The 12,061-nt window shown below is 38.2% G+C and overlaps 1 protein-coding gene across 1 annotated transcript; it reads left to right on the top strand.

Annotated features, from left to right (window-relative positions):
* Positions 1-263: 263 nt before the first annotated feature.
* Positions 264-1,757, top strand: LOC101829765 (GTP-binding nuclear protein Ran-like). The gene is made up of 2 exons (XM_013125995.2): positions 264-501; positions 738-1,757. Exon 2 carries the CDS (start codon positions 777-779, stop codon positions 1,425-1,427), a length of 651 nt encoding a protein of 216 aa, XP_012981449.1. The 5' UTR covers positions 264-501; positions 738-776; the 3' UTR covers positions 1,428-1,757.
* The last annotated feature ends 10,304 nt before the right edge of the window (positions 1,758-12,061 follow it).

Here is a 12,061-nt window from a genome sequence, read left to right as displayed (position 1 = left end):
GACTATAGAAATCTCTAAGACACAAAACATCCTGTTAGAAAGCTAGTATGTTCAGGTAAGTCATCTGGGATTCCAGTGAAAACAGCTCCAAGTCTACAGGTAAACATGACTGATCGTTCTTCATATTGCTAAAATGTTACTACACAAAATGCACAGATCAACTCTGTGAAAATGCAAGACAAGGCTCCACTATCTCCTGTATGGATTATGATGTCATCAGGAAAGAATGTAAGAGCTAACATTCTGTCTCTTCCCTATTCCCTCTTCCCAACCCCCTCTCCTGTCTACTTCCCCATTCCCCTCTTCCCTCCCTTTTCCTCCCTCCCCACCCCTCTCTTGTACCCATTGTGATTCAAGGCTAAAACAGAGGTCCAAGACCTAGAGAAAAAATAAAGCAAACCCCATCCTGTTTGCCTCTTTCCCCTCTCCCACAAACTCTCCTGAAGCCGAGTGCGCAGATCTAGGATAATGAAGCTGTAGAATCAGCCCAGAGCAAGCAAGGTAGGGAAGCCAGGCCAGAGTTCACAGAAAAAGACAGGCTGATGGAGTGCAGGCAGCTAAGTTACTAAGATTGTCACCACTTGTAAGTCAAGACACATTTTGAAGTCAGAGGATAACTGCCTGTTTATATTTAGATGTGCTTCCTTCTTTAAGCAAATGTTTGTTTCATAAATATTTTTCTAATGATATGCAAAATTGGTCCACTTATGAATTGTGCTTTCCCCATTTTTCTTCAGTGGGACAGGTGCTGAGACACTTCTGAACGGACTGAGACAATGGCCGCTCAGGGAGAGCCTCCGGTCCAATTCAAGCTTGTCCTCGTGGGTGATGGTGGTACTGGGAAGACTACATTTGTAAAACGTCACTTGACTGGTGAGTTTGAAAAGAAGTATGTGGCCACCCTGGGTGTAGAGGTACATCCCCTGATGTTCCACACCAGCAGAGGGCCCATCAAGTTCAACGTCTGGGACACCGCTGGTCAGGAGAAGTTTGGGGGCCTGCGAGACGGCTATTACATTCAAGCCCAGAGTGCCATTATAATGTTTGATGTAACTTCAAGAGTCACTTACAAGAATGTGCCCAACTGGCATAGAGATCTGGTACGGGTGTGTGAAAACATCCCCATTGTGCTGTGTGGCAACAAAGTGGATGTCAAAGACAGGAAGGTGAAGGCGAAATCTATTGTCTTCCACCGCAAAAAGAACCTTCAGTATTACGACATTTCTGCTAAAAGCAACTACAACTTTGAGAAGCCTTTCCTCTGGCTCTCCAGAAGACTTATCGGAGACCCTAACTTGGAGTTTGTTGCCATGCCGGCTCTAGCCCCACCTGAGGTGGTCATGGATCCAGAGTTGGCAGTGCAATATGAACGTGACTTGGAGGTGGCACAGACCACTGCCCTCCCGGATGAGGAGGACGACCTGTAAGAAAGCGAAACTCTGAAGATATCAGCAGCCTAGATGTGCAGGCAACTGGCCTGTGATGTCAGCAGTGTGGCCTGTGTGTCACCTTGCTACCTAGTTAAGCAGACTCGTGCTCTGTGTCTGAGACGCTGAGGGAAAGGGTTCAGGGTGAATGTGGCAGTTACAAAACACACCTGCAGTTTGGGACTTGTAGACTTAGCTGTCTGTGGTGCAATTGTTTCTTCCCTGAAATTCAAAACTGAGTGTTCTGCATCACATCCCGGATTCTGTGGCAAAATCTCACTGTAATTTCGTTCCTTTCATTTAGAATAAAGTTGCATTTCAAACCCAAAAGATAATTTCAGAATATATATGTAAAAGAAAAATCTTTCAGAAAAAAGATGATTTTGTTTAGCAAAATACTTTTTAAGAAACATAGGTTTTAATTATTTCATCTGAAAATAATTATTTTCAGTGACCACATAAATACTATAGAGCAGCAATTATGCATTTGTGATACTTAACGGTTCTACATTAGCTGTGTGGTCTGATGCAGGTTAGCATACATTTTTGAAAGTCTAATGCAATATATAAAGCTATATGCAACACTGTGTGACCTGGCTGGCAGATCAGATACGTCAGAAGTTTCATATTTGATTTTTCCTTGGGTCTTTCTTGAGTATTGGGGCATAATGTATATGAAATATTAAGCACTGTAAATATCTATGTATACACACACATATATATATATATCACAGCCAATTAAAACATAAATCATGAGTCAAAAGTCTTATTAGAGAATATGTCAATCTATTCACAATATAATAGGAGAATGAGTTCCTCATGGGGCTTAAGTAAAGGCTTCTTTGGCCTGCACCTGTCTTCCTGTCTGACACAGCCATCCTCGCATGCTCTGCCTAGGCTTGGTACTCTTTCTGGCTCATACCTTGCCATGCAAACTGGCACATTTTGTGTAAAAAGCAGAGATCAAACATCCTATTTAAAATTTTTTTAGGCCAAGAGCTTCAGGAATGCTAAAGAGCGAACATAAAATAATAAAAGCATAGTTATGCTGCCTAAAAATTATTAATTGTATAGAGAAATAATGCATTCAGTTTAGAAACATTAATCATATACTTATGAAAACAAAAGAAATAATGTATTTAAAATGAAAATACCCTAATCAGTAGGAGCTAATGTCATCAAGGATGGAAGGATGGAAAACATAACTCTTTGGTGGGATTCCTTTCCAGATTAATTTCCATGAAGTCAGTCAAACCCAAATGACAGCCACTGTATAGAATGTCAAGCAGGTACACTTTAAATGCATCAATGTCATCAAAGAGAGGCATAGGAAAACAAGTTTCAGAATGTATGAGACTAACTATATAAGCACAACCCCAGAATGCCTGGCGTGAAGTGAGGCTTGCTTTCAATGTGGATGATAATACAGACAACTATAAATATTGAAATATATTTCAATGTGAATTCCCTTGCATTAATAACCATGCTGTAGTTCTATAAGAAATATTTTAGGAACTGGGCACTAATAATTTTGTAGTATATAGAGACAACAACTCCTCCAAAAACAGTGAAGTGAATGGTATTAGAAAAATAAAAAATTTCACCTCCTAACCACTGGAGTATCTACATGAAATAGATATGGGGGTCCTTTGTGGTAATATTGAAGCATTCAAGAAATTATATATAGATCAAAGGGGTATGCCACAAAGAGTTAACTATATAAGGAATAGAGAATTTTAAAAAGACAATACAAATAGCAATAAAAATCCAATCAGTAGTACAGAGTTACAATGCCCTATGGTCAAATGTAAATGGATAATATGCATAATAAAGCAGTTAGACACATATAACACAGCAAAGAAGGACTCAGACACTTCTGGTTTAAGGAATGAAGAAACTGACCAAAGCAACAGATCCTTCTTGCCTCCAATATGGAGGTCTCTATATTAGAACACAAGATTTCAAAGGGGAGGTGAGTACTAGCCCAGATGCAAGCATTTACTCTTCCTTTTGTTCATGATGCTGGGTACAGTCACTGCATGACATCATTTGCCTGTAGCACCTGACTCAACATGCCTCATGACTTTCATATTAACCCCTCCCAATAGAACCCCTTTCTTTTCAAGGAAGTTGGATAAGTGTTGGCATTTACTATTTGTTAATACTCACACCAGTCTATAAGACAGACATTTATGATTTTTAATAAATTGACAAGCACACAAGAGAATCATACCTACCTCTCCAGATTCAGTAATGAGCAGAAAGATATTGGATCCAGAACTTCCTTTTTAAAATATTTTTATTCTTTTTTATTTTTGAAATAAAAAGAAATTTATAAAAATTATTCACATGTTACTCCCAGCTCTCTCTCCCTCCTCAACTCCCTCATCCCAAACAAGCCCCCCAACCCCCCATCCCATGCCCTCTCCGCTCCCCAGAGAGGGTAAGGCTTTCCATGGGGGATTTTCAAAGTCTGTCATATCATGCTGGGCAGGGCCTGAGCCCTCCCCCATGTGTCCAGGCTGAGAAAGCATCCCTCCATGTGGAATGGGCTCTCAAAATTCATTTGTGTGCCAGGGATAAATACTGATCTACTATCCGAGGTCCGATAGATTGTTGAGGCCTCCTCACTGACACCCACATTCAGGAGGTCTGGATCAGTCCCATGCTGGCCTCTCAGTCACCAGTCTGGGGTACATCAGATCCCCCTTGTTCATGTCATCTGACTCTGTGAGTTTCACCAGCTGGTCTTGACTCCTTTGCTCCTCATTCCTCTTTGCAACTGGGTTCCAGGAGTTCAGTTCAGTGTTTAGCTATGAGTGTCTGCCTCTGCTTCCATCAGCCATCAGATGAGGGCTCTAGGACAGCATATAAGGTAATCATCAATCTCATTATCAGGGGAGGGCATTTAAGGTAGCCTCGATGCCAGCTGATGTCATTCTTGTAGATCTCTGAAAATCTCACTAGTGTCAGATCTTTCTCAAACCTATAATGGTTCCTTCTATTATGGTATCTCTCATCCTGCTCTCCACTATTCTTCCCCTGACTCAACCTTCCTGCCCCCCATTTCCTCCTCTTCCCTCCTCTTTTCCCCCTCTCTTTCTCCCATGCTCCCAATCCCCTTAGGAGATCCTATCCCATTCCCCTTCATCAGGCCAGCATGCAAACCATGCATTCCGTGCTATTTATTTTAATCCCAATTAGATAGAGTCTGATTTTACCCAGTTATGGTGTTTTCTCTAATTTTCATCATTAAGAGTGAAAAGCTTGATTTTGAGGTCTCTTGTTACTTTGAAATCAGATAATAAACAACATCTCTCCTTCCTAAGTACTTATATTATTTTGAGAATGTAAAACATGACAATTCAATCTAAAAGGAAGTGCTTCACTTCCTTTCTGCTCAATTCTTGTTTTATAGTGCTCTATATCTATCATCTATTCATCTATCTCTATATATATATACCTATCTATCTCATCCATCCATCCATCCATCCATCCATCCATCTATCTCTTTGTGCCTGTGTGTTTCTTTGTGTTTGAATGGGTATGTGAATTTTTTATCAGTTGTTTTGGTGGGTTTTGGAAGTTCCTTAAATGTGTAAGCTCTGAAATGATTCAAATCAATTCATGTTTCATTCACTGGGGCAAGACTTGATACAGTTAATCACCTTCCTTAATGCCTTGATGTATCAATTTGCTATTGAAAATGTAGGCCAAGTTACCAACTGGGAAAAACAGCTAGATATAATATTGCATATAACAAACTTGGCACTATGCAAAATAGTAATAATGGTATGCTAAATGGCAGTATAACCTAACCATACCATGTTTGTTTCTCTGTTAATGAGGATTTGAGTGAATTAGTTGTCATCAAATGAACACAATATTTTACTCTATCGCCTTTGACACAGAGGCTCCCACAGTATCACATTCAATCTCGTTAAAATCCTTTCAATCCCCTTTCCCTTCTCTCCTTAGATCTTCCTATCTCTGAAGCTCATCTTTTCTACTAGTTTCTCTAGATCAAGAATCGTATCTGTACTCCCTTTGTCCACTGCAAACATGACTATGAATAAAAACAGTTAATAATAAATTATTCCCAGGTGACCTCATTCTAGCAGGGACTTCTATCTGAACTGTCTTTTCACTTATTTCTATCTATCTCTAGTTTATTCATCACCTCTCAACTAACAGACCATTTTAAGATGTGTGTTCCATTTGTACAAACATCTTAACAATCCTTTTGTAACTCTCCATTGACAGTCATAGAATTAAAATCTTTTCAACAAAATTTTAATCACATTGCTTTCCTGACAACATTTTTAGTTGTATTTTGAGTTTCGATTATTGAATTATACATTTCAGCTTCATTCTAGTCTTAAAATATTATTCTAAGACCCGGTTCTTCTCTATTGGATTCTACTCAGTCAAGCTTCCATAAATATTTTATTTGATAGTATAATTCCCATTTACTTCATTCCTTCCTTCGTTGGGCTCTGTATCCTCTTCTGCATTCATCCACATCACCCTCCACTTGCCTTTGCATTTCACCTATCACAATTTAAAGATAAGCTCAATGTCTGTCTCCTTCTTCAATCTACAAGTTTGGAGAGTAAATTCTAAGTCTGTCTTATATATCATGGTATTTCTTAAGTCCAACAACATTTATTGGTAGTTAATGGAAATATAGTGAATGAGCCTATGGATGAATCTACAGACAAGTAGTCAAAACCAGCCCACTGAGATTGAAGACAGCTTTCTCCCCACATTCCAGCAGCTTTGTCAGAGGATCCTCAGACTGAATGTGTCACTTCCTTAGAGAGAGTGAGAGAACACATTATGATGAGAGTGGGAACTTCAACCTTCCACTACAGATGAAATGTTTTTTTGTGTGTGTGTGTTGTACTTTTTGTTAGAATTCATGGATCCCTCAGTCTTTGTTTTGTCCTGGAATTCCTGCCACAGTTCATGATTGGTGTGGAGTCACCTTGAAATTCACTATCTCTTGAAAATACAGTTTCCATCCTGAATACATTTTATTTTAAGATCAGGGCTTACCTTGCCACATTCTTGGGGCATTTTATTAGATACGCTATCCATGTTGTGTACTCCTCTTTGTGTATGGGATTATTCTTGGTAGCTTCACATCGCAAGGTATGGCGTAACACCATAAGCAGAACAATAGCAGGAAAGAAAAGACAAATGGCAGCAAAACAGTCAGAAGGGATTGTGCTGCTGCTGATATATTTAGAATATCCATGGAATATGCCTACATATTAAAATACTATAGGTAACTAATTTAATTACTTTTTTTTGTTCCTTCAATTTATGGGATTTTATTATGGTAACCTGAGAAAATCCACCACAGGTGCTGCTATAGGCACTGGAAATTTTTTTTAATCAATAATGATTTTTTATTCTTTTTTTTTAAATTTAGATAAGAAACAAGGTTGCTTCACAAGTCAGTTCCAGGTCCCTCTCCTTTTCCCTCCCCTCCTCCCGTGCCCTCCCCCCATCCCCTCCCCCCCGTTATCCCCTCATTCCCCCAGGGAGGGTGAGGCCCTCCATGGGGGTGTCCATAGTCTGTCATTTCATATAGGGCAGGGCCTAGACCCTTTCCCAAGAGTTCAGGGTGAGAGTGCACCTCACATTGTTCTATGGGAGTCCAAAGTCCGTGTGTATACTTGGTATGGGTACTGATCTGCTGCCCAAGGCTCAATAGATTACCTAGGCCTCCTCACTGACACCCAGATTATTTATAAATAACTATTTTTTCTGACAATATCCTTATAAAAGCATTTGATTTCCCATGGTATATATAAAAAAATTTGAAATGTCATGTGCAAAATATATCATTACTTATGACTTGTATAAACTCAAGCTGAGGCTTCTGTTTTAGTGTGTGATACATGTAACATGAAATTATGTATGCATTTGTGTGTGTTGGTGCATATATGTGCATGGAGATCAATGTTTGACATCAGCTAACTTTTTTTACCATTTTCCACCATATATATTCACAGGTAGGATCTCTCACTCAAACTCAGTATTTAACAATTCAGTCTTGCTAGGTAGCCCGCTTGATCTAGGGAGCTCATATCTCTATTTCCTGTTGTGTAACAATTTCTTCCATAATGAAACACTATGTTGGGGGAAATTCATCTAAAGGGATAAAAAACATTCTGTCCTGCTAGGAAACTCATTGAGTTCAGGAAATAAACAACTCCAAAGCTTCAAGAAGCCCCTGAAACTGATCAGAATCAGTAGGCCCCACCCTCTCCAAGCATATACAAGAAGAACTGCTGAGAGAGACAGACTAGCTGAGATACCTGGAAGAGATAACAACCAGCTAGGCCTGCTTGAAAGGGCCTAGATCAACTGAGTGCCTGCAAAAGACAGACCCCAGATTGTTGAACTACTGAAGAAACCACACTTTATTCAATGTTTCCAGTTTGTGTGAGCTGTAACCCAGTCTGGGATGGGCTTCTAGTGACACATATATCTTTGAGTCATTTCTGCTCCTGTAAGTAACCTCTTGTCCATGCTCCTGTAGTAACACCTGTAAAATTCTAAGTGTCACCAAATTGGAATTGGGTGCACTCTTACTTTAATGGGTTATCAGCTACCTATTTGGAGTAAGGAAATATTTGTTCAATTCTCCATGAGAATAGTGACACACGACACTTGGAAAAGTTATGATTACAGCACACTTACCCAAAATTTATGTAGTTTATGGGTATCTAAACTTCAGTCATTGAGGCTTTGCCCATAGAGTAATCTCCCCAGGCTCATACTGAAATCTCTTTATGGATATGTAAGTTCAGAGCTAGTTGGTGATACCTGCTCTGGTTCCAGACCCTAATGATTTAATCTGTAGCTCCTTTCATAACAAAAACTTCACACTTTATCTCCTTCGGAATCCTGAAGATGGGTTAACTGAATATAATACCACACAGACTCCCCTTTCAAACATAGGCTGAATCAGATCAATGATATCAACTCTAAAGTATATAGATAGCAATCCTATTTTCTACAATAATAAGAACATATAATATATTTATAAATAACTTTAATATCAACAAGGATCATATTATTTTGGCTCTACAAACCCATAGGGAACAGTTATATCCATCTACTGAAAATGTCTTTACACAAAAGGCAATAGCTTTTTTTAAATAGTATTTCTAGACAGCTCATCTTTTCAATGACTATCAATATTCTTGGTACCATTTATTTTTAGTGCCATCTCCAAGCAATTTTGTAGATATAAGATTATTATAACAATATTTTGTTTTCTTTAAACAGTACAAGGCATTATAGTCACTACAGTAAAAGATATCTGATATTAAAAACAGAGCCCAGGAATTCTTTTTGCTTAGTGATGATTTTTGGAATCTTAAGTACACATTCATTTTTCAAATACTTTAAATTATTGTTTTAGTCATTTTTATTTGCAAGTATGAAAGCAGATGAGGACATTTCAATGTCTGCAAATAAACAATAATGGTCATGTTACTTTAAATTGTGAGAACTAAGCAGTAGTGTTCCCCTCCCTCTCTTTCATTTCCAAGCACAGATTAACCTAAATCCAGATTTTCTCCAGGGTTAAGTGTTAATAGAGGCCTCCTAGGAAACTATATTATGTTCACAGTTCTCTCCAAACCACAATTCTTTAAGTCAATAGTTGAATCTAGTTGATATTTCAGTTTTTCTTTTATATTACATATTTAATATGCAAAATATAGCTATTTGGTAAGTTCTTTAACTAAGTCACCTGTTTTTAATACTCTTATAAGCCCACAAAATTACATAAATTACCTGAAGAGTTGTAGGTGAAGTTTGACTGTGTCTGGTCTTCTGTGTCCCAGGTAGTGATGGACACAGAATAGAAGGAATTCTCATACCTCTAAGCATCATAGGTCTACATGGCAATGCTAAAGTCATTTGGAAAATGTTATTAAAAATGGCTAGAAGGAAGGCTGCCCCAATGTGTCCCTAAAGTATTACAATAACACTCTGTTATGTGTCCTTCCCTGGTAGCAATTCCTTCAGGAATCAGAACTGAATGATGGCAAGCTCCAAACAGAACTGGTTGAGTACCCAGCAGATTCTAATGAGTTTTGCTCTGGATATAGGAATGTGTGCTGAAGCAAGGCCAGATCCACATGAGTTGGATCAAAATCAAGCATGCATATAAGTAACTTGTCCCACATTCAAAAAAACATAACAAAGCATTAGTCCTGGTGTTGTTTGGATATTTAGAGTCTGGTATCAAGACCTGGGTGTGGATAGCCCCTGACTAAATTCATACTGAAATTTGCTAATGTAAAGATGTCAGGAAGCTGGGCCCTTATAAGGTCATACAGTCTTTACTCAGTGCCCTGATGGAGATTTGGTTCATTCATTTAAAAAGGTAATTTTTTTCATGACAACAAAGTAACCTGGGACTTCATCTCTCTCTTCCATGAGCAACTCACCACTCGCCTGTCTAACCTCCATGCCAGAACATAGAATTAGTGCTGCTATTAAATCTGAATTTCTCATCCTTCCTAATTGTAAGAAATTGTGTTCTTTATATGTTACCCAGTCTCAACTCTTCCAAAACAGTAACAGAAAATAGATTAAGACAAGTGTTGAGAAATGAGGTAAATGACAAACCAGAATATGTAGCAATGTACTGGAGAAGCAAGAAACACTAATACTGAAAGAAACTAGCACAAAGGAAAAATAAATACTGAAATCTGGGACTATGTCAGAGGAAGAGGGCTGGGCCTCCAGTGAGATTAAGCAATAACAGGCCTCCAGAAGACCTGTGAGCTTGTTTCTTGGTTGTCTCATGCCAAGCATGATGCTTCTTTTAAGAATGAAGTAAAAACTGGTGGAAGAAAATTACAAAATTTGGTACTAAAGGTCTTGCAATGGCAGGATATCTTATTTCTGAATGGCAAAAAAATTAGTTAATAACAAAAGAGACAAAAAGAGTATACATATAACCATATTTAAACAAAATGAAATCCAAAAATTGATTATTAAATATTCCCTTTCAATGCTGTATGAGAGAAATTTGTCTCCAGCAGAATGAGAGAAATCTTGTCTGAGTTCACAGCTTGTTCAATTCAGTTCTACTCCCTGGAAACATTTACAATGGAAGAAAGGTTAATAAGATCCCCCGGTGGTAGTCAGGGCATGGATGCTGGAGAGAAGGAGGAATGAATCCTTATTTCCATCCAATCTGTTTTGCCTTTTCAGTCTAATGAGACATGCCAAGCACTCCTATTATAGTAATTTACCATAATGTATATGGTGAGCTAACCCTGACACCATGAATGTGTCTATTTCCCGAATAATTGAAAAACAGACATGAAAACATTTTCTTTAGGAATGGACTATTAGATTGTCTGTACAGCATGCTGGCTACTGGAGCACTTAAGTGACTATGCTACCTGTATTTATGTATTTCTTGACAGGCACAGCTGACGGTATAAACTCATTTATGGGATTGCTAAAGCAGCTGCAAGAAAGAGATAAAGACATTTAATCATTTTAATTTGCTATACCTAAACACAATGACAGGGTAACAAAATTGCCCAGGATTATTGAAAATAATCTGTCATCAGAATTGATGATATTTACTAAAGCACTTCCACTAGCAACCCTTGGTCTGTTCTAGGGTTTGAAAAAATGGAAATCTACTTCATGCCAGCTGAGACTGCCCTTGGTTCTTCCTGCATCCATAAATAATAGCAGCATTAACCTCAACAAAACTGATTTTGGATGAAAAGTGTTTTTTCTTCAAAGTAGCAAATAATAATACTAGAAATGTACATCAAAAGAAAATGTATTGAGAAGCTGTGATTTAATGGAAATGCCACTAAAGGTCACATTTAAAACTAAATTTAAAGAGAATCTAAAGTATTATTCATCCCATATAATTTCTATTTATGTCCCTCTTAGCACATGTTAAAAGTCAACAGTCTCAATCAACTCAATGAAAAGGGAAATTTATTACCAGAAGCTTATTAACCATTTCCAGAAAGATGATTTTCTTTAGACCAACAAGTGGCAGAAATGATCAGAGACAGAATAACAGTCATGGTGACAGGATAAAAGTTGGTTTCACTTCACCAGGGACCAACACTGGGTCCAGTGAGGGAAGGTTGTGGCTTTCCTTACCTGTGAAGAGAATGTCTTTGGTTGACAGTAGACAAAGGGTCACAGCCTCACTTGTGTGGGTGCTTACTATTCTTCATAGCTGTTACTGCTTCCTCCTTACAATTCTAATACCATTAACTTTGGAAACAACCCAAACATTTATCATGATACTTATTCTTAGTCATAGAACTTGAAGAGAATTTTAGAGCATATGCATCTGGAAGTGGCATTGACAGGTATAAAATGCCAGACTTCAGTTATGGATAAATACAGGATGTTAGGGAAATTTTGGAATGAGAACATTTTCCTCTGGCTCCAAAAGCATTCTATTGCAAGTTATGTCATGGACCCAGAAAGTTTGGCAAACCGTCTGAATGGGGGATAAGATTTCATGTGCATCTTTGTCCCAGTATCCTGTGTAGTATTCATACAAAGTAGACGGCAGAAAATGAACTGTGTATAAAGACTTGCAGCAACAAGAA

This window comes from Mesocricetus auratus, unplaced genomic scaffold (genome assembly GCF_017639785.1).
Source record: "Mesocricetus auratus isolate SY011 unplaced genomic scaffold, BCM_Maur_2.0 Super-Scaffold_6730, whole genome shotgun sequence".
NCBI classification, from domain to species: Eukaryota; Metazoa; Chordata; class Mammalia; order Rodentia; family Cricetidae; genus Mesocricetus; species Mesocricetus auratus.
This window is presented reverse-complemented; position numbering and strand designations above follow the sequence as displayed.